Genomic DNA, 26268 nt, shown 5'->3' on the forward strand with positions numbered 1-26268 from the left:
CTCTTCCAACTCTCAAACCTTTCCAAGTGAAGAAGCAGGGTTCCAGTTGTCTCATGAGCTATGTGCACTTTGGCTCCACCAGTCCTTTTAAATTACCTGCTCTCAACACCCTGGCACTCTGGCTATAATTACCTTGTTCAATATCATTAGCAGCACTGTGGGATGGCTGAGTTCACCTGAGGTCAACAGAGCAGTTCCTTTACATGCATGGCAGCAGAACTGAACAGAGCACCCCTGTAGAGGAGATGCAGGGTTCACATGGTGTGATCTTGGGCCACACTGGGACAAAGACATGTTTACTTATTATGCAGAATTCCTTTTTAAGTTAGCAACAGACGGCTTGCTTATCTAGTAAAGACAGTACCCATATGCAGTTGCCCATCTCACAAGTTGCTGCAAGCAGCACCATGCTGGTCTGTGTGTGGGACAGGGGTGGAAGGAAGGCAGGTCAGACAAGTGGCCACTGAAATGAACCATTTCATTGTTCCTTGTGCTGATGTGCTCCTTTTGAGTGCAGTACTTATTCTTCTTGGTGAGAGCAATTCTTGCTATGAGTAAACAAAATATAGTACCCACCAGAAGATGATCCTCCCCTTTGTTTTGAGATTATTTGACTTGGATTTTAATTTTGCCACCTGGTTATGCAGTGGTAAGTGATGATCAAACATCCTGTTTGGTCCTTCTTCTTCAGAAGTCAGTCACCTGTTTGTGGTGGGACTCTGAGTTATATGGCAAGGAGTATAACTTTTGCCATGGGACTTTGAGGCTTCTTTTGGGACTCTGGTTGTTCAAGAGACAGGTCTTCCCAGCCAACTACTCTCTCTACCTATGTATGCCACAGTGTATTGTTCACTTCACCAGCATCCTGTGGATAATCTGAGCTCTCATGCTTCACCTCCTTGCCCTGACTCCTAGAGAGCACAAGTTAACCAGGCTGTTTTTCTCTCTTCATGCAGCCGTCTTTTCTCTGGTATAGCTGATGCGAAGTATCCAGACACGATCGCCTTGACATTTGACCCCACCAACCAGTGGCTTTCCTGTGTATACAACGACCACAGCCTCTATGTGTGGGATGTCAAAGACCCGAAGAAAGTGGGCAAGGTGTACTCTGCTTTGTACCACTCCTCCTGTGTGTGGAACATTGAGGTATGTTGTCTACAAGCAAAAGTGTCAGATTGTGAGTTGCAGCTGAGGAAGTCATCTGAGGAACTGCCAAATTTGAATGCAACCACTTATTGCAGAGAGAAAGAATTGACTCAAATTTTCTCCTGTGGTTAGTGTGGTTCCTACGTGGCCTGAGTTGGAGCCAGGAACAGTTCTTTTGCTGCATTGCAATGGCTGACCAAAAGCATGAGAGGCAGTGTGCTACTGGGAAAAAATTATTTCACCGTTAAAATGTGAGAGGTGGGAGAGGGAGCAGAACTGGACAAAGCTGAATACAAGGGTTCCTTTTAGAAAATGCACAAGAGGTCATTGCTGACCTCAAAAAAAATTATTTGAGGTCTATGATGAGCAAGTGCTCCAAAGTCAAAAGAATGAAACAGGTGCTAAGATCTGAAGTCTGCTCCTTCTTCACCTATTTACCAGAACATGTGGAAGTAGCCTCTCAAGTGGCTGTCATCTTCCAGTCTGTTTAGTTGCCTTTCCCTCAGAGGAACAGAGGGAAGGAAAGGAGGTATAGGAAACAATGTAGTTGTTAATATGTTGAAATATGTTCAACAGTGGTCAGGAAAGAGGGAAGTGATTGAGGACTCTATTATTATTTATTAATTGCACCTCACCATTTCCTTCTGAATTATAAATCAACGGTAGTGGATGCAAGTTGTGAGGTGGTTGTTGCATGGTCATTTTTGTATGGTCTTTGAGGCACTCTTTTGAACTAACTTTGAACTATTAGAAACAAAGGATGCTGGCTTGTTGCTAAGTTCTTAAGGAAATTTTCTATGTTCAGGGAGGCTCAGTGAATGTTTGTTTGAAGTGAATGTGAAGCTCTGGTCTGCAAACAGGTTTTCATTAGAACTGTCTGGCTTTCACCTTTACAAAACAGAGAGGACAGCCCTTTTGTCTCATTTTGTTTTGAAACTTGCTACTCCTGTCTAGGATGCCAGGTGCCAGGCAATCTCATTAAGGGTTTGATTTTACTTGCCCTTAGATGTATCCAGAGGTGAAGGACAACAACCAGCCATGCCTCCCTCCTGGCTCTTTCATCACCTGCTCCTCTGACAACACCATTCGTCTGTGGAACACTGAAAGCTCCAACATCCACGGCACAGCCCTGCACCGCAACATCCTCAGCAATGTAAGATCCTAGGTTTTGATCACCTCTTTGCCCTTGGGGTTGGTCTTCCTCATGCACAGGTATACCCAGGTTAAGGCCCAAACTTCTTTGGATCTCTAAGTCAACACAAGCTTCTCTGTAAACTGAGCACAAGTCTGATTAAATGTATGAACCCAAAGAAACATGGAGTATTGGGTAGAAAGGCAGTTTGTCTGAAATAGAGCTGGGGTCTGTTGCTGTTTTCATAAACATGAGGGCCATATGCTGTGTGCCCTAATATGCTGTAATCACTAATCCCAGAGTTTGTCTGTAGTGCAGGAGATGCTGCTAATTTCTAGCTTGAAGGGTAATCTTACAAAGGGTCATCGTGAGACACAGTTTTGAAACTTTCATCCCACAGTATGAAGAGGCTTAGTGCTTGTTCCTAGCAATTACAGCATTATTGCCAATGAAGTGCATAGGTTGGCCGGGAGCCCAGTTTCTAAGGCAGATGCTTTGCTTTCATATTTTGTAACTATTAAATATTTCTGGGTGTGTTGTGTCCCCAGGACTTGATGAAAATTATCTATGTAGATGACAACACTCAGGTACTTCTGGACACTGATTACAACTCAGCAGGAAGTGCGGAGAAAGCTGATGCACAAGTGATGGATACGAAGGTGGGGATACGCACTGTCTGTGTGAGTCCCAGTGGGGAGCACCTGGCCTCAGGAGACAGGATAGGCACTCTCAGGTAATCCCATAAAGCTTCTTATGCAGATTGCAAACTGGCCAGGCATGAGAATCAAAACCAGGTCTTGCTGTCTTGCTAATTTTATTAAACATACTGAAATGAGTCATGTTGTGTCTTAGGATATATGAGTTGCAGTCTCTGAAAGAAATGCTGAAAGTGGAAGCCCATGACTCCGAGATCCTGTGTCTGGAATACTCCAAACCCGACACAGGTAAATGCAATAGAGCTTCTTCCTTTTTGTGTATGAATATAGTATTGAGCAAGTCAGAATGTCCAGCCATGGTATTTTAGAATTTTCAGTAGTGAGCTACTCCTGGATTTTGGAGCAGGCTTGCAGAGTTGGGCCAGTAGAGCCAGACTTTACAAAAAGGCTTCTTTCTCATACTTTTCCTTGGACTATGGTAAGGTGAGATTGAAACTTGTTCTGTTTATTATTGTAGTGTGAAATCCGGGGGTGTTCCTTTGTGTCCTTCCATGCAGTTTGCTACATTATAATGCTTTGTCCCTAAGATGACTTGAGAAGCTCTTTTGAAAATGGTCATGCACTCTTTTTAACTTTATGACAGGTTTAAAGCTCTTGGCCTCAGCCAGTCGGGATAGACTGATTCATGTCTTGGATGCTGGGAAGGACTATAGCCTGCAGCAGACCCTGGATGAACATTCTTCTTCCATCACTGCAGTGAAGTTTGCAGGTAGAGAATCATGGCCTCCCTCCAGAGCTGGATTTGAGCACTGCTGTTGTTCCATTGTGGCAGTAATTTTAGCTACTTAAATACTGGGCTAGGCCAATTTGGAGCTGCAGCTGGTTTTTTTATGCCATCTTTTGTAGCTGCAGTCCTAACAGAAGGTGATATGTCATGATAGTTGCCTTCTTTTCCTTTTTTTTCTTCTTCTCTCCCTCCTCCCCACTCAAAAAACCTTTCCTGATTGCTGTCCTCAACATTTCTTTGGAAAGCTGTTTTTCTGTAATGATTTACTCCCTTTAACTGATGTCAGATGGCTAAATGTTGTTCTTAGTGAGAAGAACTGTGAAACAGTTGTCCAAAAAATTCCCCAAACTAGCAAAAAAAAAGTTTCAGGATTAGCTAGTCACAAGTAAAGTTGTCATTGCAAACCAGTGTAAGACTTTGCATTTGTGGTAATAGAGCATGTTGCATCCCCAGCACTCAGTTACCACTGATGGTCAGACACCAGTGTGCTGTACTGTGCTGTTGTCAGGAATAGCAAGGGTTGGCTGCTCTGTCAGGCCAAGCTGGTAGCCAGGAAGGCAGGTAAAGGTAGTAACCTCACTGGCAGTGGGATGGTCCCACATTACCTGAACGGGGTGGAACAGATCAAGTCCAGCTAGATCCACCTAGTAGTCCAGATCACCAGACAAATCCACGGTAATAAGACAGGTCAGCAGTGCAAGGTCTGGATCAGTCTGAAGACAGTGGTCAGGGTCAGCCACAGTTCAGCACCTGCGAGACAAGCGTAGCATCACAAGCCCTTGGCAGCAAGGCAGGTTTGAATTCAAATCAGGAATCTGAGTCTGTGGGTCAGGGTCAGGATTCGGATCAGTGGCATATGTGTCCAGGCCCAGGTGTGGTTGCAATGGTGCTGCAGTATAGCTCAGCTGGGGCTCAAGGATGAGAACCTTAGCTTGAAAATAGCTCCAGAGTGAAGGGACCTCGCTGAAGCTTCATAGCAGAGGCCCCCCAGAGCCACCGTGTGGCTTTTTCAAGTTTTTTTTTTTTCCTTGAGGAGCTTCAAGGCCAGCAAAAGTTTCTCTAACAAGTCTGTCTTATCAGTGAGCTGGCCTTGAATGCAGCTAGATGATCTCCCAGTAGATGAGGGAACTGGGCTTAAGGCCTGGCCTTTGTGCTGGTCTGTGAGCCAGGTGCAGGCGTGCTTTAAATGGGTGCAGTTCAAGGGCCTGTGTGATATTGGATTAGTTTTCATTACTTTGAGTTGTATCAGGTGTTCCTTTGCTGAAGGAGCAGATTGGTTACAGAAGATTGCTAAGGGAAGAAGGAAAGCCTGACCCTGCTGTAAGAAAGGGTGGCAAGAAACAAGTGACCAACTCTGAGGTCTGAAAAGTGCCTGTTGCCTGTTTTCAGCTCATACCAAGTGTGAATGTGCCATATTGCCATGGAATGCTGTGGCACAGAGAGAGTCAGCACATGAGCATACTGGGGAGGGAGAAGACAGAATTACATCCTAATCTGTTCTATAAAGCTGTATTAGGGCCACATGCACTCTGAGCATTAACAACAAATGCTGTCCCTGAGACAGGGTTTCTGTTTTGCTGCTTACAGAGCAGTCAGGCTTAGCTAATTAGTACTAGAATACATGAGGAGTGGTATGAATTAAAACATTTCCTCCACCTTGAATCTGTGTTTATCTTTTGTCTTCTGCTTTTTTGTTCCAGCCAATGATGGGAAAGTGCGAATGATAAGCTGTGGGGCAGACAAGAGCATCTATTTCCGCACTGCGCAGAAGGTAACCTTATCACAGCTTTTTCTGTGTGCTTTTAATTAATAATCTCTGCACAAAGGAGCTACTTCAGAGAATGATATCCGAGTTTCTTTATGAGCTTGTTGCTATTGCAGTCTCAGTTGTCTCCCACTGACTCGATACAAGAGATTACATTTGGAGAACTACTTCTGTGAAGTATGCAGCTAGTTCTGGCCTAACCTTTCACAGCAAGATGCAAAGTAGAGAGCAGTTAGGATATCTGCTTTTCTTTTGCTGCCAGAGCTATTGTGAGGAGTGGTGAAAGAGTGTGGGCTGGAGGGAGGAGTTCATTGTGCCTCCAATCCCAGCTGCTCCCAGCAGCTCCCTGGGAAGGGTTGTTTTGGGCTGGCTGTGTAAGAAGACTCATCTGTATTATTTGTGTTTAATAAAGGGTTAACTCTTTGATTGTGACACGGTCTTTGCCCACATGTTTAGACAGGAGAAGGGGTTCAGTTTACCCGAACACATCACATTGTTAGGAAGACCACTCTCTATGATATGGATGTGGACCCCAGCTGGAAATATGCAGCTATTGGATGCCAGGATCGTAACATCAGGTTAGTTTACTTCTCATCTTGAAAATATGTTTGCAATCTTCAATGAGGCGGCCCCATTTTCATCATTGTTCCTCTAGGTTCTTTAATACAGCGTTTTCAGACAGATCTGAGGCCTCACCTCACACTATGAGGTTGAACTCTCCCTATCCCCTCACTGATAAAAAGCTGTGGATATGTGCAAATGCCCTTGGGACTCTTGGCTTCTCATTGGGTTGCTCTGCAGAGCAAAGCTCTTCTAGTGGGAGAGCAAGTGTGCCTTTCTTGGCACATCATTGAGCTTTGGGGCAAGAACCTCTGCACTGCGGTAGTTTTTGGTTTTGAAGATATGTCTAGTGAGAAGCTGTGAGGTCCTGTGGAATAGCTGGGACTGTGGGAATCTAAAACTGAACTAGGTGTTACTGTCTTTGAACAAGTGGAGTCCATTCTCTGCTTCCTTTTTATCCATTTCTCCAATCTGTCTTGCTTGTAAGCAAAGGAGTTTCTCTGTAGTTTTGTGTCTTCTGCTGTTGCAGCTGGATGAGATGTTGTGAGTTTTGGTCATAGCTAAATATCACTACTGGTTTAGTATTCTAAATAAAGTGTCTTGCTCTCTTAATCCTTTCCTTTAGTATGGAGCTGCCACAGGTACTTTTACTTCAGGAAGGACTGAGGCTTGATAATAAAACCTCAAGTTTAATTCAGATAATCTGCCTCTACATTACTTTTGAGGTTGTTTCTTGAACCATTTAAATGATTGATGGTTATACTTCATGGAGATCATTTCCCCACTTCCTGTGGCCCTGTTTCATGTATTTTATGTGGAATGAGGAACAGAGATAGAAAAGGATCCTGGTGACAAAGAGCCCCAGAAGAGCACCTGGGCAAACTGAACCATTTTATCTTCTGGCATCCCCTCAGGGTTTTCAACATAAGCAGTGGGAAGCAGAAGAAGCTTTACAAGGGATCCCAAGGTGAAGATGGCACTCTTATCAAAGTAAGCTGTTTTCCTTTTTCTTCCTTTTTTTATTTTTTTCAGCTTTTGTGAATGCAACTGAGGGACAAGGAAATGAATCTGAACACAGTATTTTTTTTTGCTTGCTCCATACTTTGTCCTTTGCCCTGCTGCTGCTTCCTCCTATCTCCATCCTTAATGGCTGGTAATTTGGATTCCATCAGCCTAAAACAGGAAAAGAGTCAATAAATCCTGAAGATGATGTATGATTTTTCTCTCTGTCCTGTTTCTGCAGTAAGTCACTGGCCCATGATGTAAAAACAAGTAGAACTGCACCAGAATCTGTCAGGAGATAATCCATTTAATTTAATCCTTTACTTTCTGCTCCAGAGAGCTCATTCTGGATTTCTTGACTGTTTTTGTTAGGATTTTTAAGGTGGAGATGCTTGCTGATCAGTGTTTGTGAAGTGGTTTTCAGAGGGCAAATACAAGTGAAACTCTGAGTTGATGAAATTAAATGGCATCTGACCTGAAAAGCATGCATCTTAGAGTACTGAACAAGCCTGGTAACTGCTTAGAGAGAGTCTGTTCATATTTTCCACCTGCTGAGTGCATCCAGACCTTGGGGTAGGGTAGCATGCCTGCTTCTGCCACTGTCCAGGCTTACCCTGGTAAATCAGGTGTGTTCAAGATCCAGAGTTAAGAGTGATGTCAGCACACTGGGATGTGGAAGAATCGCATTCTTGTCTTCAAAGGAGGAATCAATTTACACAACCAGAATATCTCTCAAGTTAAATTGCCAAACAAACTGCTTCTTTTTTTTTTTTCCCCTCACTTTTTTCATACTTTTTAAACCAAATACTTCTGTTCAGCTGAACAGGTCAGCAGTATTATTATTAGGGACTGGAAGGAATGTCCTATGAGGGGCAGCTGAGGACTTTGGGCTTCTCTAGTTTGGAGAGGAAGGAGCTGAGGGATGACCTCAGGATGAGGATGAGGAGAGGATGTGGAGAGGGAGGTGCTGATATCTTCTCCCTGGGATCCAGTGACAGGACATGTGGGAATGGTTCAAAGCTGCACCGGGGGAGGTTTAGACTGGACATTAGGAAGCATTTCTTCACCGAGAGTTTGGTCAAATACTGGACCAGGTTTCCTAAGAGAGTTGGTCGAGGCCCCAAGCTGTCAGTGTTGAAGATGCACTTGGTCACTGCCCTTAATAACAAGCTTTAGTTTGGTCAACCCTGAATTAGTCAGGCAGGAATAAGTGATTATTGTAGTTCCTTTCCAGCTGAAATTGATGGGTATCAATAACTGGGCAAAAAGGAAGGGGAAAATAATTTTGTTCAGTGTCTTATCTTCTGTTTTACAGAGAAAAGATAAGTTCTCTTTCTCTTTTCCTACAAGGTTTTTTATTAGTCAGAGTAATGAAAATGAAAAATTGATGCTACACTTCATCGCTGATAAACTTAGGTGCTTGATTATGTCTTTCTTAGACCGGAAACCATGAAATGGGCTGGTAGCTGGATTTTTTTGTTTTTAACAACCTTTAAGGTTTTTGTGTTGTTTTTTTTTTTTTTTATGTGTACCTCAAATGGGGAATCTCAATTATTTTTTAATGTTGCTTTGCTCATTTTTAAGACAGTTATGTAACCAAGGGGATTATGGTTATCTCTGGAATTTAAATTTTTTTGGCCTGTTTTTCTGAGATCATAATATACATTGCAGTTTAATGAGTAGAACCCAAACAGTGACACTGGAAGCAAAAGATACAGCAACAAAATAAAAATTAAAGAAAAAACCCCAACAACTCACCAAACCAAAAACCGTTCTTTAAGTACCATGTTTCCCTTAAAAACCAGACATTTTCACTCTCAGTTCCTTAAAATTCTGTAAAGAACAGAGCAGGACATTTGGTGACAGTAGCTGTATTTGCTGTATAGCGCAGCTTTAGACCTGGTAAGGCATTTGGAGGGGATTTTATATTTGATCTGAGGTAAAGCAACCAATGGATGCATATGAAAAAACAAACAACAAACTAGTCCAAAAGTGGGAGTTGCAAGTGCCGAAGATTTGATGGTATCATTGTCAAAGACCGTTTCTTGGCAGTGTTTAGTTCTTTTTTGATTTCTTCCTCAAGACTGGAATCTTTTAAATTTCACTTAACTCTGTCAGCTCTGATTTTTTTTCTTGTGGCTGGAGGAGGGATGTTTTGGGGTGTGTTTGGGGTTTCTTATGATTTTGTTTTGATCTTAACATAGAAGAAAATAAGACCTCAGTGGTTAAAAGAAGGTAGGAGAGGTATAAGTCTGTCCATTGGTGGTGATGTTTTCACAGTCATGAAGGCATTTAATGCAAGTGTCTGTAGCCTCTGATTAGGTTGGAGGTAGTCTTAAAAGTTTAGTCAGATTGGAGATTTGTCCTGGGATGCTGGATAGTCTAGTATTCAATTGGAGTCCTGTGGGAGCTACTTGCATTTTATTCTGTTAACTACTCTGACTGTCTTTGGTATTCTGGACCATTTTCATGTGGTTTGAAGGTACTTTCTCCCCAGGTCTTTGCATTCCTCTTGTCTCCTACACCAGGTGCAAACGGATCCCTCTGGTCTTTATATTGCAACCAGTTGTTCTGACAAGAACCTGTCTATCTTTGATTTCTATTCTGGCGAGTGTGTTGCAACCATGTATGGACATTCAGGTAAGGCACATTAACTTCTGCAATTGCATTTTTTTCTGCTGATGACTATATAATTAGGGTCTGATACTAATCAAAGATTCTGAAGGTTTCTCACCACTAAAGTTTACCTGATTTGTATTTTTGAGTAGGTTGTAGCTAGAATTACTTGTAATAGCTTATTTCATTGCAATTTCAACTTTTGCATTTTGCACACAAGCACACACACTTGTCAAGCCATGTATTTGTTTACGCAGTTTTTCTATTAGGCTATAAAGTAATCTGTGTTTTTTCAGAGTATGTTGAGTTTCATTATGACATAACCTCAGCTCATACCTTGCAGGAACTATTCTATCATAGGCAAAAAGAAAATTCAGTCTTCAAGTATATTTTGCCATGGGATGCCCTTTCCACGTCAAGCCTAGATTCTTGGTTAAATGGTTATGGTAATTGGGGCATGTTGATCTGTGAAGTGTGTTGGCTTTAATCAGAATTTGAATTACTGAGTACAGATAGGCTATTTGGCTAATGATCTCTTCTGTCCATTGGAATAATTCAGGTAAGATTTTTTTTTTCTTTTGGTTTATTTTACACAGAGATTGTAACCGGGATGAAATTCAGTAATGACTGCAAACATCTGATCTCTGTTTCTGGTGACAGGTAAGAGGTGTTTGCTTGTTTATGATATCTGCTCATTTCACACTGGATTTAAGGAGAGTAGATTTTTATTTTTTTTAATGAAGGATGTTTTATGCATTCCAAATAAACCTTGGAACTTTCTGAACCCTAAATATGTGCTGTTGGTAAAGTTCACAGAGCTTATATTATCCTTCCATGGAATGAGACACACAGTGAAGTACTTCACTTTTCTGAGTGTAAGTGGTATTTGCTGCTGGAAAGGAGACAGAGATATGGCCACTTTCCTGACCAGCCTTCAGGTTTGTAATGTAAGGCAGCTTGTGCTATTTTTACCAGTGGTGCCAAAACTTTTTCTTGCAGTACTCCTGCAAGTTTCACCAGGTGAAAGTGCCTGTCTAGCACCAAAAGGGACAGGCTTGTCCCCACTTTTTGATCCTGTCTGTAGAGTCCTCTTTGCCACTCCCCTCAGTCAGCAGTGATGCAGTTGGCCCCTCATTCAGCTGATTTAGGTCACTCTCCCCAGATAAGTTTTCTGCTGATTTAGTGGACTAAATCAGTTCACTAAAAGCTTGAGTAATCACCAGACTGAGCCCAAGGGGAAAAGGAGAATATATGCCTAATATGATGATTGTAGGGGGGAGTGGACCCACTATTTCTGGAATCAATGAATGTTTAAATCACCTGAACCGAATAAAATGTTTCCTTTGAGAAAGATGGTTCCTGGAGTGCTATTGCAAGTCCAGAGCAACCCAGATTTTCTCTCTTTTTCTTTTTTTACTAATAAAACACAACTGAATTGGAAAGAGAGTTTTGGAGGGTAAGTTGTTACAAAACATACAATATATCATCTTAAATCTCATCCCTTGGTTATTTCTGTCTTTCAGTAAAAAAATAAATAATTTAGTTTTCATCTTTACCTTTCACGTGTGTAAATAGGTTAGGGAAAAAATTGCTGGAGAGAGAGTCTTTTTGTTGTGGACTTCCAAAAAATTCCAGAAACATGGAAGGTTGGAAGTCCCCAGTGATCCTTGTGATTTAGTGCAGCATCCCCTTGTTGATGTTTTCATGAGCAAAAAGGTAATTTTCTTCACTAAGGGTGTGGAGGAGGTGGATGAGAAATGAGAAAAAAATTCACGAGGAGCTTTGCTTAAAGAGATGAGAAAGCATGTTTTTCAAAGGAGAACAGGGAAAATAGTCTGTTCACACACGGCAGCATGTGCAAAGAATAAAACTGAGAATAGAAGGAAAAGCTGAGATGAGAAAGGGCACAAGGACTGTGAGACTCATGTAGAGAAAAGTACTGCAAGGTAAGAAAAAAGCCGAACCAAAACGTCCCCCCCCACTGCAAACCCCAGCAAAAGGGGTAGGTGGGAACATGTTTTTTTAGAGTTTGTGTTGAATGCCAATGTATTCACAAGTTCATGTTGTTTGCTGTTTATCTCTAGGTTGGATAGCTGTGGGAGTGGGATAAATGAACAAGCCAGATTTGCTTTCGGAATTTTGTTTCCTCCTTTTCGGTAGTTTATCAGCCGCAGATTAACGGCTGTTACTTCACGAGAGGTGTTGCTTGAGGGGAAGCAGCTGCTTGCCCTGTGTTGCCATAGTTCCCAGACACAGTGCCTCACCCCTTTCTCCTGGATGAAAAGCTTAGGTGGGAGGATGACAGTGTGTTCCCTGTCAATGGGAAGCGTCTATGTGATTTCAGTAGCTGGGAGGGATGCTACTAAAGTGTGGCACTGAGGGCAAGAAGGGAGTTTTTAATTTTTTGTTAAAATCTTCACGGGCTGCAAAAAGGGGTTTATGTTTTCTTTTTGTGTGATATGGAACTTGACACCTTTTGAAGTGTCTCCTCATGAGAGATAAAATATAGAGAAGATTCAGGCATTTAGGATCCCGGACCATTTGACATTTACCTCATATGAGGGAGACCAAATTTTGTGGTCATGGTTCAAAATGGCAAAGCAAATTAATTTTTATGGACTATCAAGAAAGAAGAAAAAGTCACTAATTGAAAAATCTTCCGTGAATTGGAGTATACCCACGCGTATGGAGGCAATGATGGGTCTTGAAGAAGTGGATTAAATCCTCCTTGGATTCAAAGTAGAGTGCAGGATTTTATAAGTGATAGCAAAAGCACCAGCTCTGTTTGTACATCAGTGTAAGTACACCCAGCTAGACAGGAAAGATGGCTGAGATGAAAAGAATTAGTTAGCACTGAGGTTAAATTTCAAAGGCAGTGCTGGTTATTTTACTTTCTAGTAGCTGAAGAAGAGATACAGGATTCTCTAATGTGATGAGGAATATATTTTTTTTAAAAGCTGAATTTCTGAAGAAATTAATGAAATGAGACCACACTGTTTCCCTTTCTTAAATGCTTTCAAATCCATTGACCAAATTAAATTAAATTTCACAGAATATTCTGAGTTGGAAGGGACCCACAAGGATTATCAAGTCCAGATCTTAAGTGAATGGTCCATATGGGGATTGGATCCATGACCTTGGTGTTATTAGCACTGTGCTCTAATCAACTTAGCTAATGGCCATATAAATTCCTCAGAAGTGCTCTGGAGGGAGTCCAAGTAAAGTAGTAGGAGCACCTGGACTGCAAAAAGTACTGCCACATAACAGTTACACTATGGAGACTCTATAGGATGGTGGGCATTAATAAGGCCTTGCCCGTGGGGGTAGTTGCAATCAGATGCTGCAGCTTAGCCACAGTTAGAGGATGCAAGGGACATCTGTAGGCTCCACTTATCCTTCTGACTGCAGAGGGACCTGTTATGGCATTTCCTTCAGCAACTGATCAGATAGTCAAATAAAGGTATAGGATCAGAGATGAGTCCGTGCAAATACCTCTGCAGTTGCTCTTGCCCACAGGGAGTCTTTGCCAGGCAGGTTTTTGTCATGAGGCTTGGGATGGGATTGAGTTTCTGTTTCTGCATGTATCTCCCTGCCACAGACAGAAGGGCTCTTGTTTGTGTCTGCAGAGGGAATTAGTGTCAATAAACTAAACCAAGACTTGATCCCAACCTCACCTTTCCCTCTTTCAGCTGTATCTTCATCTGGCGTCTGAGCTCAGAGATGACCATCAACATGCGGCAGCGACTGTCTGACATGAAACAGAGAGGGAAGCAGGCAGAGAAGTCTCCTCCTCACAAGGCAACTGGACTCATGAGGTGAGCAGAGCAGACTGAGAAGAGGTGGCTGGCTTTTTAGCATGGGATGTGAACAGTGTGGCACTGGGATTCAACTGTGAGGTTTCTGCTGTCTTCACTGATAGTGTCTTCCAAAAGTTCTCTTATACTTCTGATGGATTTGCCATGGGTTTTGTGCCCTTCTTCTTTGGATATAGAAATCAGACTGTGATCTTCCAGACAGACTTATTTAGTGTGCTTCACTGATTGAAATGTATATACAATGCCTCTTCTGTCTTAATTTAGTTTAATGATATGGTTAGAAACTTGAATAAGCAGTTCACCTAGGAATACTGAGGATGGTACATGGCATCCCACCAAGGAAGCTGTGATCCTTCATGAATAAAGTTCTTTGAATCTAAGATGAATGCAATTTAAAGGCTCTTTTCTGTGGTGTCAGTAGTGAAGTATACCTGTGAGCTGTACGAGTTTGCTATGTTGATCATAATTCTGAAAGAGTCCTTACAATTGTACTGTTTGTTGTTAACAGTTGTTAACTGTTTTCTGGAGACTTTGAAAAAACTCACCTAAAATAATTATAATATAAATAATAAATATAAAAATAATTTAAATGGGAAAAGCTCTTGGCAGCTATATCATATTACTATTTTTTGCTTGGTAAACAACATATCTAAAAACAAAGTCCTACCGCCTACAAGCTGAATAGATCTAAATTTATCTGGTGACCTTTCTTTAAAAAGTGTTGCTTCTGTTTTTAAACAGAACAAGAGTGACAGGGGATTTTTGATTATTAGTGTAATGTATTCAGTTTCTCTGTAGTTTGTAAGTAGCTGAGACTAGTTTGACTGTAAACAGTGCAGAAGAGAGTCCTGACCAAGCTGATATGAGATCATAGTGGGGAAAAAAGAATAAACACAGGTGTGTTTTGGTTTTTTGTTGGTTTTGTTTGGTTGTTTGGTTTTTGTTTGTTTGTTTTTTCTTTTTTAATTTTTTTTGTTCCTATGTTCCACAAGTTTCCTCCTCCAAATGACTACAAATTGAGTACTGGATATGAAAGTACCAAAGCACTGGAGGATTTACCACACTGGTTGTTGAGTGTCACGAGGACCTCCCCACTCCTTTTGGGAGCAAGCAATGTTGAAACAAGTCTGTCTGCATAGTTTTGTTTTGGAAAGCCTTAATCTCCTCATTCTTGAAATGAGTCTTGTCTAATAAGTGTTTTCAGTAATGATACTGGGAAAACTCAGGAAGCCTTTTTTTCTAGCCAAAATTCTGCGTCTATCAAGCAATGTGCTTTTTATAGCAGTCTCTCCATTATTCCAGCAGCTGCAGCCTCACTCTACCAAGGCTCAGCCCGTGGCAGATAATCCCAGTCCTCTTCCACGTGAGGTGATACTTATTTCCATCGCAGATGCTTACTGAAGGGCGGTGCTAGTGCCACGCCAAGCCCACAAGTTTATTAAACTTGTTTGGTAACCTCTTTGCAAGCCTGGAATCTACTTGTCAGCTTTGAAAGCTTGTTTTCAGTTTTGATCGACCGCTGTGGTCACTGGAGATCAGCAAAGACATAACTCCCGAGCATTTTGGACTGGGACTAAAGATGGAAGAAGAGCCTATTGGACCAGCATTATTGAGGTGGGAGAAGGAAAACTAGTGAACTTGAGTAAGATTGGTTTTCTAGGTGCCCTGTATCTGTTCTGGTTGTGTTTCCAAAGTCTGTCTGTGTAGGTTGCAGTAGAGAGTTGAGTTGTGACTTGTGGTATAAAGTTGTTGTCTCAAAAGACTGACAGTAGTATGGGAAAGCTCCCTGCCTGGTAATAAGTCATTTTGCTACAAGATTTTCTCTAGAACAAGATTACTAGAATTTGGTGGGGGATGTAACATATTCTGCTAGTTCTATGAGTGTATGTACAGGATGAATAAACAAAATAAGATTGGGGTAACAAAACTGATCTGATGAGGCAGTGGGAGCTGAAGATTTCCAAATCAAGACAGTGTTGTTTGTCCAGTTGCAACCGTCAGGGCAGGAATTGACCCAGGTGAGTAACACTGGGAGTGTAAATACACAGAAGATACCTTTTTGGGTCAAACCAGTGCTCCATGAAGCCCAGTATTCTGCCTGTGACAGTGGCAATGCAAGATGCTATTTAGTGAGACACTGCGTGAGCCTTGCTGTATGAACCTTTGTGGTCTATTGGCTTCATGCTCAATTGTTATCTCAGGGATGTTAGGAGGAACACCTCTACCTGTTCCCTTTAGTATTTGGCCCATTGTCCACTGAGTTTGTATGAATTCTTTTTGAATTTTGTAATACGGTCTGTCTCTGCAGCCTTCTTTTGTGACAAGTTCCAGGAGTTCACTGCTCTCTGTGGAAAGAGGGACTTTTTTGTCTCTGTTAAAACACATCCTACTAGTTTTGTTGAAAGCCCTTTGCTTCTGAATATTGTGAACTTTGGTGAACTATTGTTCTGCATCCAGCTATCAGTAGTGCTCATGGTTTTGTAAACCTTTATCATAACCTCTCTTCATCCAACCTCCTCTCTGAACTGAACAGTCCCAGCATTTTCAGTCCCTCCAAAAACTTTTAGAGAGACTAATGTTTCTCCTCTGAATGATATCTCTGACTCACCTTTATGGGGCATTGTATTATCTTGGAGCTGATCAGACCTGTATGACTCACAGTTCTCCACAGTGCACCTGAGAGCCTTTCAGTTCTGCCTCTAGTTGTGGTAATTGCAGATGTGTGCTTTTTTCTGAACATGAGGAGTATAGTTGAGGATAATAGAACTTATACTCAGCTGATATTGATGGTATGTTTTGGTTTAAGGCTTTTATATTTTCAATAAAGGAATCATGTAAAGGCCATTTAATAGGGTTTTGAATTTGATCCAAGTATGCATTTATAGTTTAAAAAAGCTTGTCTCAAATTTTTGGAAGTTTTAAATTGATTTTACTATGGAATATTTGCAGGGTTTATAGTCATGTTTCAACTGAGCATTTATATTTTTTACATTAATTTTAAAAATCACATTTCTGTTGCTTTTCTTGAAGCTCTACTATGAATAGCAGGAGATGAAAATGTTATCCACATTGAATTGCCTAAAAATTATATATATATGCTGAAGAAGTACTGTGTGCTGTCAGATATATTTGGAAAGAAGAACTCCTTATCAGATTCTCAGTGAGTCCAGGAAAGCTGTGTTGTTTCCAGGGCTCAGAGTGGCTTTTGATGCCATATCAGAAATGGTGCTTGAGTCTGCGATGAACTACTGCAATTATAACACCAGGGAAACTCTGAAGTCAGCAGCATTGTGATCTTTCTGTGGGGAAAAGCAGAGTAACTTTCTTTTTAAAACCCTTAGGCATTTGAGGGGGAAGCAAGGGGACACAACCTGCTAGGGATACCTACCACATAGGATGTTACAGTTTCATAAATATGTCCCTAAAGCTGAGGATTTAAGTAGCACAAGATTAGAGTGGGAGTGCTGAAAACATACCTCTTTAAATGGATAGTTGCCATTCTTGTCTGCTCTGTTTTGTTTTAAGAAAAGAAAACAGGGTTCGATTCAGGTCATACAAAAGAATACAGAGTGCCTGTTATCAGATGTCTTAATACTAGAATTCCATAAGGACATGTGGCACTTGTGAATCTTTATATATGTCCTGAAGACTTTCTAACTGAAGGTTCTTCCCTGCCATTGACCCCGTACTGTCCGACCCTTCAAAAACTAGGAGCTGAAGGGCAACTGGCTCTGCTGACCTGTACAGAAAAAGATTCAGGTTGTAGCAAGGTGGGAGTTTGCCTATTCTCTCAGGAAACTAGTGGTAGGACAAGGGGAAATTGCCTCAGGTTGTGCCAAGGGAAGTTCATGTTGGATATTAGGAAAAATTTCTTCACTGAAAGAGTGGTTAAGCATTGGAACAGGATCCCCAGGGAAATGGTGGAGTCACCATCCCTGGAAGTGTTAAAAAAATGATTAGACGTGACACTTCATGATATGATTTAGTGGGCATGGTGGTATTCAGTCAAAAGTTGGACTTGATGATCTTGGAGGTCTTTTCCAACCTTAATGATTCTATGATACTAGAACAGGTTAGTTCCTTAGCAAAGAAGAAGATGAGCAAGGACAATTAAAACTTACTTTAAGTGAGTCATTTAATGAGAATTGGACATGACTGTACATGCTATTCTGGAATAGCTACTGTGAAACATTCATTCTGGTATAATGATGCTTTGGGATTTGGCTGAACCTGCTCTCAGTGGGAATTCAGCAAAACCTAGAAGTCTTACTCTATCGTTTTCAAAATGCTCCCTCGTGGTGCTTATTTGGAAACAGCTCCAGTGCTTGAAAACTCACTGTACATTACTCTGACTCCCATCTAAGCATGAAAAAGAACTGCGGAAGAGTATTGAGGAGATGTGTGCAAGAGGGACTTAGGAGAAAATCCAAGTACAAACGGGAAGGCAAGGAAAGAAAGGAGAAAGTAGTGAAGTCTGAATTGAGAAACTGATTTTGACAAGAACAACAGTTAAAACACTCAAGACCTTGGAAATCTAGGTTTCATTTCAGGAATATCTCAGTTTCAAGTTAGTGGGCCTAAGGTCCTTCTGAAAATCCCATTCAGTCATCTCCCTTCAAGTTAAAGGACTGAGTTTGAAAAGCATACTTGAGTTGTAAAAAGGAGAATGTGGAAGAGGGGTATGAATTTTTGCTGGGATAATGCAAGATAATCTTACATTTGTATCAAACACATGTGACTTCGTAATTTGTTTATCACTTCCTGTGAGGTATAAAAAACCCACCCATCTGACTTCCAAAATATGTTTTACATTCTATTACTCTACTACTTTAAGAATACTGGAACATACCTTTTCTCCTCTTACTAATTTTGTCAGTCACAGTCTGATGGACAGGGGCCGTCTTTCTATTCGTAACATAATACACATGGATAGCAATCCTCCCTTCTCCGTTTACACCGATGACAGTACACAAAGGAGTTTAGCAAACACATAATCTTACCTTGCCATATAGCCTCATTATAGTGAGATATTCAACCAGTTAGATGTTACAATGTCTAATAATCTAACCCTTCTGTCTCAATAAACTCTTCAAACAACCATGATGAAAACAAGCAGAAGGATGTAATTGAAGTTACCGATACAAAGTTAATATTGCCTATCACATTAATATGTCATAGGATGAAACATGACATAACCTCAAACATACTCTGGGGCTTGGACTTTGTTGGGATTCACCTGCTTAGACACAAGAATCTGAGGGTGATAAGCTGGGCACATGAGGAGACAGTAGAAAAGAGAGAGACTGACAAATGTCAAAAGTAGATGAGGATGACCAATAAGAAACTGTTTCACTTGAGAACTCTGTAGGCTACAATCAGTTTCACTCTTCTTCTTGCCGAACACCTCAAAGCTCATCTGAAATGGTTGGGCAGTTGTTGCTCAGGCGCTCCTAATAAAATGGAAATTAATGTTCTGCCACTACACAGGAAGAGAAAAGATTAAAATATCTTAACTGCTTCTTACCATGTTTCAATACTACCTGCTATCTGTAAGCTGCAGGAGAATGGTCCCTTGCCAGACTGCTCTGTATTTGGTGGATGACCTATTTTCGTTTCATGAATAATGCTTGCCACTCAACACTCACCAGTGATATCCTATAAATGTCACTAATGATGAGTTTGGCACTCTAGCTCAAGGCTATGGAGTGGGTACTACTCAGATGTATTTGTTGGGGATTCTTCTTTCTTCAATTATTGTCCAAAGGGGGTTAGTTCATTTGGTTCTGTGGACTGGAGGGGTGAGGGGTGGAAGGGGAAGAGGAGAAAAGAGAGGGAGGATAAAGTTTGGTGTTGGTGAGTGTCCTTGATTGGTATTGGAAACTACTGTGCTAGGAGTGCATTTTAGGTCTGTATGGTAAAACTTGTCTTGATCTACTTCAATCAAAGATGTGCCCAAAATATGTTTTACATGATCCTTGTGCTTGAAGACTAAAATAGGCAGCGTGATGCTCTTATGGTGTGTGGGCTGTACCTTCAGGTTCTACCTGGTGCAATCCGTGAAATGAACCTGTCTTTTATGGGATAATTTACCATAAACAAAATTACTTTCAAAGAAAGACTATGTCTGACGTTTTTGATATGTAAAACAGTTTCAGAGAGGAAATGCTTAAGGGTGGGAAAAATATTTGCCTTTCAAATATAGTCTGTCATCTTGACCTTATCAGTTGGCAGAGGCTGAAATGGAAGGCCAAGTTTCATTCCATTTGACTTTCTCAGATTTGTTTACTTCTGTGCTGCTTTCTGTCATCCTTCCATACATATGAGATGATTGCTGTGGCAGGGTCTACACAATGTTGTGCAGGATTTAGCTTGCCCTGCTTCTCACGTGGGTTGTGCTAGAGCACGGGCTGTGTGGGAGAGTTGAGGCAGCCTGCTGAGTGTGGATGGAGATGAGCTGGAGAATTGATGTAAGGGTTGAAATGGTAAGCAGTTCTTGTCATGGACTATAATACTCCTTCTAATTCCTGCCTTCCAGGCACGAGTCCATCTCTGCCCTGTCCTCTGTGCCTGCACTCTCATCAGACAGTGACAAGGATGGTGAAGATGAGGGGAATGATGAAGATGAGTTACGTGGGCTGCAGTCTTTCCGTATTCAATCCAGCTGCAACACTGAGAGAGACTCAGGTATAAATGGGAGAGGAGCATGGGCAGAGATGGAGGAAAATGGCATGAATGCGAAGGGGGAGAAGATGAGAGATGCTAGCTTAGAGATAACAAGTTATGGACAGAAAGAGAAAGACCAAAACAGAAACAGATGGATAGATAACAATGGGTAATGTGGAGTTGCCCATTCCTGCATCTGAAGAGGGGTACTATTCAGAGTTCTAGTTAGTTCTCTAACTAGAAGTTCAGTTGTTAAATTGCCAAGTTTCTTGCTAGTTCCAACTGGCCAAACAAATTTTGAATTAGCTTCATGGGCTTGGGTCTACAAGCTATTGGATGTCTGTAGAAGCCAAAAAAGATCTCATGGTGGATTCTAGAGGTGTCTAATAAAACTTACAGTAGAGATTACCATTATTAATTTGATGTATTTTTACCACAGAGTGCTACAGTGTATTGGTCCAAGCCTTTGGGAGGGCACTGCATTGTGGCAAGTGTTCTGCAGTGGGTCTGCTGAGTCAGTAAAAATCTTACATAAAAGAGTATGTCTCCATAAAAATTTTGATACAATGATTTGGTAGTCTGTGGGAAAGCATGTACTGACAGTGGTTCAAAAGGTGTAAGAATACCGCTTTTGAGGAAAGATGAGGTAGAAGGTTGTTCAAAAGCTGGACTGCTGGCCAAGGATGTCAACTAGCTGTATATGTTTTTACCTTTCCAGATCCAGACCTTACCCTCTCAAGAAGTCTTTCCCATTGGGAAATGAGGAGGGTGAGTTACTAAACCTTCAAATTGTTTTTCTTGTCATAGAGAAACTGAAAAAGAAATTTGCAGAGATTAAAAACTGCATTTGCACAGGTGGGAAAGGTGCAGCTGTGGTGGGAAACCATTGAGAAGCCTCTCTCTGAAAAATGACCTGGGGATGGCAAAATAAAGCCTAGTTTAGGAGACAAGGGAGTTTAGAAGCTAGGGTTTCCCTTGGGATTTTTACATCAGTATCTTTCCATCAGATGTTATGCTTTTTCTTCTTCATTTTTGATCTGAATCTCATGTGGTGCTGAAGCTGTTCACATACTTGGATCTGAGCAAGACATTTAAATATGTTCAATTATGCAAGAAGCAGCAACAGAAGTATCATCTTTACTTAATGCTTTATGATTAAAGGTGGGATTTTAAGCTGTCCCACAGATGGTTTGGGGGCTTTTATGTAGATGGTCATAATTGTGTTCTTCTGTGAGCTTTGTGGTTTTTTTCTCTTGTTTTTCCATCAGCAAAACTCAGTCTTTAAGACTGTCTGTCTTTCAATTTCCTTCAGGCCAAAGAGATAGCGGCAATCCAGCGCTCAGAGGCTCCAATGAGTAAGATGCCCCGACAACGTGGGCGCTGGTCCCAACCAACCAGCAACATAGAGATGACCGTGAAATCCATGCTTGACTTGCGTCAGTTGGAGTCCTTCTCTGTTTCCCGTTCTCCAAGTCGAGACTCGCTGTCTCAAAACAGCAATGGGGATGACAGAGAAGAGCACGCTGACCTTCCTGTGCACATCAACAAAGTAAGGGCCGTAGTGCTCTGAGGAGATGAATCTACTCTGAGTGCATCTGTCCTGTATCTATTTGTTATTACCTTTATTACTAACTGATGCCATTCTTTTTATCATTAAAGGTGTTCTAAATGACTTCTGAGAAACTTGTTTAGACAACTCTTTTCGTAGTTAGTATTCCTGGAATGTGTGATTCTTCCATCTTATAGCAGAAACTGTATGGGATCAAGTTTCTGTGCAGTGACAGGAAGACCTCATGTTTTCTTTTAGTTTTGATTATTTGTGTCAAAAACAAGCTGAGAAGCTGAACTCTGAATTACAGATGTGTACCTGATTACCTGTTAGTTCACTCTCCTGGGGAGCAGTTTCTTGACTCTAGTAGCCACTGAAATGTGGGCTGTGCTAGATTAGTAAATTCTTTTTAATCTTTGTATTGATGGGTCACAGCAACTAATGTGTGCTCATACCTCAGAAAGCTAATGGCTGTTTTCCAGTAGCAGTCTGTCCCAGTGCCTAGCTTAATTAGGATTTTTCCTTCCTTTATAACTGCACAACTGAGAAAAGGATTGGGCTTGTTGTGTGTAGTAAATCATTTTTTCAGCTGTGGTCCAGTTTTATGAATTATGTCTGATCAGTTTATAGAAGGTAATGGAGGAACATGCTGTCACATGGCTTACGCTCCTGATGAGTGGTCAAAGAGTACTTTACCAAGGAATCTTAGGGGATTGCAAACGGGAGACAAAACAGGAAAGCACAGCAGTCATCTGATAAATTTAGTAAATAAGGAACAGAAAACACATAGGAGTGCTATGTTTTCTGATCTCAGATTCCTGTGCTGTAATGCATACCTTCTAGCTCTGCACAGCACTGGCTGACTTAAGGAAAAACTCTGGAAATATCTAATCTTCTCTCTCTTTAATTAAACCAGGTTAGCAGCTCAATACCTCCCCAAGATAACGGGTCTTGTGTACGACCCCAAGTGATTCGGCTTGTGTCTTGTGAAGAGGGGATTTTCTCTCAGGAGCTGGAACCTTCAGAGAGTGAGGAATGTGTAATCTACCCTGAGCAAGATGAAATCCATCCCACAGACTCTAGCAGGTTAAAAATAAGCTCTCTGCTCTGCATGGCTTAGATGTTTCTGTTCTGGTTTTCTTGCAGCTTGTGTGGTAACTTGAATGAGTTGATTGATGTCAGGCATGTTTAGTTGAGAGTTTAATGTCAGACGGATGCTAAAGGAATATAAAACTAAAAAGGCACCATTAAAATAATTTTCCTTCAAGGAAACTGCACATTAGCAGTCTCCTCCAAGTTTTTTTTTTGTTGAATAAACAACTTGGGAGCAGCCTTTTTGCTTTCTCCCTTATCTGGATTGAAATAAGCAAGAGAGAACTTGGAAGCTGGAAAACCACCTGACAGTGACACATATGTAGCAGTGAAATGTCTGCCCAGGAGAAATGGCAGAACACTTATTTATGATAATTGGGAAAGAATTTAACAAATGTAGTATGTGATGACTCTTCTGTTGGAAATCGAATGGCTTGCATGATATAGATGGAATGGAAAAGGACACTGGAAACAGTGGAGACCTTTTTTATTCCTCTGCTGTTTCTTCTGTTTTAATTTTACGTAATTCAATTTTTCTGTGCTCCATTTTATTTTCCTTCCCTGAATTTTATTCTCCCCTTCCCCTCTTAACCTGGTGCTAATAGCTGTTTAATTTCCTTTGTCTTCTCCTGTTCTGTTAAAAAGAGTGGGCTGATAGCTTTAGACAGAATTTTATGCAACAGTGCATGCCAAGACTTTGCGGTTGAAGCTGCTAGGTTTCACCTAGTTTCTCTATTTTTCATTTTCAATTTTATTATGGTAACATTTGGACAGAGTAGACCCATGTACTGCTCCACCATGTAAGAAAGGGAGACCCTCTGGTGATGTTGAATACAGACTGGACACATCTCAGTGTACATGTGAGCTGCCAGGGGTAGTTGCTGTTGGGTGACTTCTGCATCCTACATTGAAATGAAGTACATTTGAAACCAAAGTATTTCATAAAGAGGAAAACTGAAGTCCTTAGGCATCAGGCAGAAGAACAGTGCTGGTGACATTTGACAAAAAAAGATTCATGAAATCATAGCAGAAATTGGGAACCCTGTCCTATGAGATTGTATTTTTGTATGATGTTCTTCGCTAAATTAGTCTTTATCTAACCCAGAATCTTCTAGATTTTGCATCAGAGAAGTTGCCCAAAGAAGCAGGTCATGAACATGGAAAAAGTAGTGTATTAGAGCTTAAACCTATGGCAAACTAAAGTTTCTCTCATGCAGGTATAGGCCTGGTTTTAGTCCCTTTCTCATCACTAAGACCTCTACATTTGTTCCTCACCTGTGGTGGAAATCAAGCCAGGGCAATGCAGTGCTGGTGCCTGGTAATCATGGGAACTGACAACGCCCAGAAAGTCAGACAGTCCCCTTGGGACTTCACTGTCCAAGCTTAATGAAATGCAAAAAATATACTGTATTATAATGAGAGAAATCAACTTCTTTTTCTCTTTAAAGCCTTACATTTGTAATCAAAGGTGTTACTAACACAGGTAAGGCCTTATTAAAGTTAAAATGTGTTTCTTTACGTGTAGAACAAATATCTTTTCTAGTGCTGTATCTTCCTGTCTCTCTTGTAGTGAGTTCCAGGTAAAAGCATTGCCCCATGGAAAGCTATGTAGAGGTTATCACAGTAATGGATGCCCAGACAAGCACAGTCCGGACAGTGCTTGCTCTGTAGATTACAGCAGCAGTCGTCTGTCCAGCCCAGACCATCCAAATGAAGGTAAGATGCAAAGACATTATGAATGTATTTATATGTGAGCACTTCATGAGGTGAACTGAGGCCACACTCCTATTAGTCACACTAGTACTGCTGTAAAGATTCAGGTGCATTTGAACAGACACCTGAGCAAAGCCACTGTAGAAGTAGGTGTTGGTGCACTTTCCTTGTGCATCTTTGGCTTTCTTTTACCTTGCTAGATAAGGAGGCAGGTTTAGTATTGATTATCCCATAGGCTATGTTGTTTGTGGGATACTGGTAGACTAGAGAATTATTACACGTAATGCCGACTGACTTTAACATTCTAGGTTCAGTTTAGCATCTTCGTTGATTTTTTTTTCTTTTTTTTTAACCTGACTAATGTTACTCTGATTGAGTTGTTACAGCATTGGAGTTTTTTTGCCTTTTCCCAGATTCTGAAAGCACTGAGCCCTTAAGTGTAGACGGCGTTTCTGACCTGGAGGGAGAAGAAGGAGAGGAGGATGTGGGTGCTAGCATGCCAGAGGGAGAAATTCCCCAGATACCTGATCAGGAAAAGTTCCTCAAGGAGCATTTTGGGACCCTGAGCAACACTGATGGAAAAGGTACATCTCTCTGCTCAGTGGGGAGACTTTGTGAGGTCACTCTTTATTTTTTCCCCTGTATGAACCAAACCAGGCTACAAGTTTTTCTAGGCTTTTATGGACGTATGTGTACAGGCAGGGGGAAAAATGGGGAACAGTGTAGAGAGGCCTAAAGAAGTGTGACATCTGTTAACTCCATCGGTCTGTGTGTAAGTTTGTGTGGATGAGAGTGGGACCTGTGTCAATTTGGGTTAAGTGTTGTCCCTGGAATCCTGAAGAGCCGTTCTCTTGTTCCCAGACTAGTTTTTCCTGTTGCATAGGAAGGTATTAACTGTGTGTTCACCACCACCCCCATAGGTAACACGCAGTGGCCTCTAGTGGTGTCTCAAAGCATAGCAAATGTCACAAAAGAAAAGGCTGAAATGCTGGGTGGAGAGACAGATTAACAGGAGACGTCAGAGTGGCAAAGGAACTGGTTTGTCTTTATCGACCAACTCCAGAACAAAGCATATATTTTTAGAATTGATAATGGTTGCAGGCAGCAATATCTGTTAATTTTCTTTTTTTTTTCTCTTTCTTTCCCCTCTTTGACTGTTTTGTTTTCTGCTTGCTGCCAGCGCCTCACAGTCCTACAGGCAGGATAGGACACAAAGGGAAACAAAAAAGGAGGAGGCGTACCCTTAGGGAGAGTAGCAGCTTAAGGCAGAGTAATCTAAATAGAACAGAAAAGGCAAAGGAAATGTAATTATTTCATTCTCTGTGGTTTTAGCTCAAAAAAATACCCTTGTATATGAGGGAACACTTGATAGTCTCTGTGATAAGAAAATGCATGTGTCAGAATGTTTGTTCTGTAACTAAACTGCTCATTTTTCTCTCTTCTTTAACCAAAATTTTTAGGTGGCTCATGTAGGAATCTGGAAAGAACTGAAAACCTCAGCATTTCCTCTCGCTTTCTTTCCCAGTCCCCGGCTCTCAGGTATGGCTCAGCTTGTTTGAGTGTTCCTCTCTGTCTATTTTTACTAGTGTGAACATGTCTCATGCCAGGTCCTGGGTGAAAATAGTTGAGCAAACTTCTGGCCTTGGTGTGCCTAGGCACAGCAAAGTGTTAGCATAGCACCTGGCAGGCTGGCTGCAGATTTGCACAGTCTGTCCTGGTTCACTTTAGCTGTTCTATTTCTTCCTAAAGCAACACTATTGTTTTGTTCTTT

At 41.3% G+C, this 26268-nt stretch overlaps 1 protein-coding gene across 3 annotated transcripts in view; it reads left to right on the forward strand.

Moving 5' to 3' along the window:
- Nucleotides 1-26268, forward strand: part of MAPKBP1 (mitogen-activated protein kinase binding protein 1) — a 101286-nt gene that overhangs the window by 62292 nt on the left and 12726 nt on the right. For 2 of the 3 annotated variants that reach the window (XM_018082658.2, XM_018082659.2), the window contains 18 exons: nt 957-1146; nt 2153-2299; nt 2827-3011; nt 3131-3222; nt 3578-3703; nt 5422-5492; nt 5943-6064; nt 6962-7037; nt 9578-9689; nt 10262-10325; nt 13355-13480; nt 20016-20164; nt 20862-20911; nt 21456-21692; nt 22609-22778; nt 24355-24500; nt 24911-25081; nt 25958-26036. In XM_018082658.2, the coding sequence (XP_017938147.1) occupies nt 957-1146; nt 2153-2299; nt 2827-3011; nt 3131-3222; nt 3578-3703; nt 5422-5492; nt 5943-6064; nt 6962-7037; nt 9578-9689; nt 10262-10325; nt 13355-13480; nt 20016-20164; nt 20862-20911; nt 21456-21692; nt 22609-22778; nt 24355-24500; nt 24911-25081; nt 25958-26036 (2313 nt within the window). The remainder of the gene's footprint in view (nt 1-956; nt 1147-2152; nt 2300-2826; nt 3012-3130; nt 3223-3577; nt 3704-5421; nt 5493-5942; nt 6065-6961; nt 7038-9577; nt 9690-10261; nt 10326-13354; nt 13481-20015; nt 20165-20861; nt 20912-21455; nt 21693-22608; nt 22779-24354; nt 24501-24910; nt 25082-25957; nt 26037-26268) is intronic. The other variant, XM_018082660.2, reaches the window with a different exon arrangement.

The sequence above is a fragment of the Manacus vitellinus genome, unplaced genomic scaffold (assembly GCF_001715985.3).
Source record: "Manacus vitellinus isolate BGI_N305 unplaced genomic scaffold, ASM171598v3 scaffold_6_pilon, whole genome shotgun sequence".
In the NCBI taxonomy this organism is placed as follows: domain Eukaryota; kingdom Metazoa; phylum Chordata; class Aves; order Passeriformes; family Pipridae; genus Manacus; species Manacus vitellinus.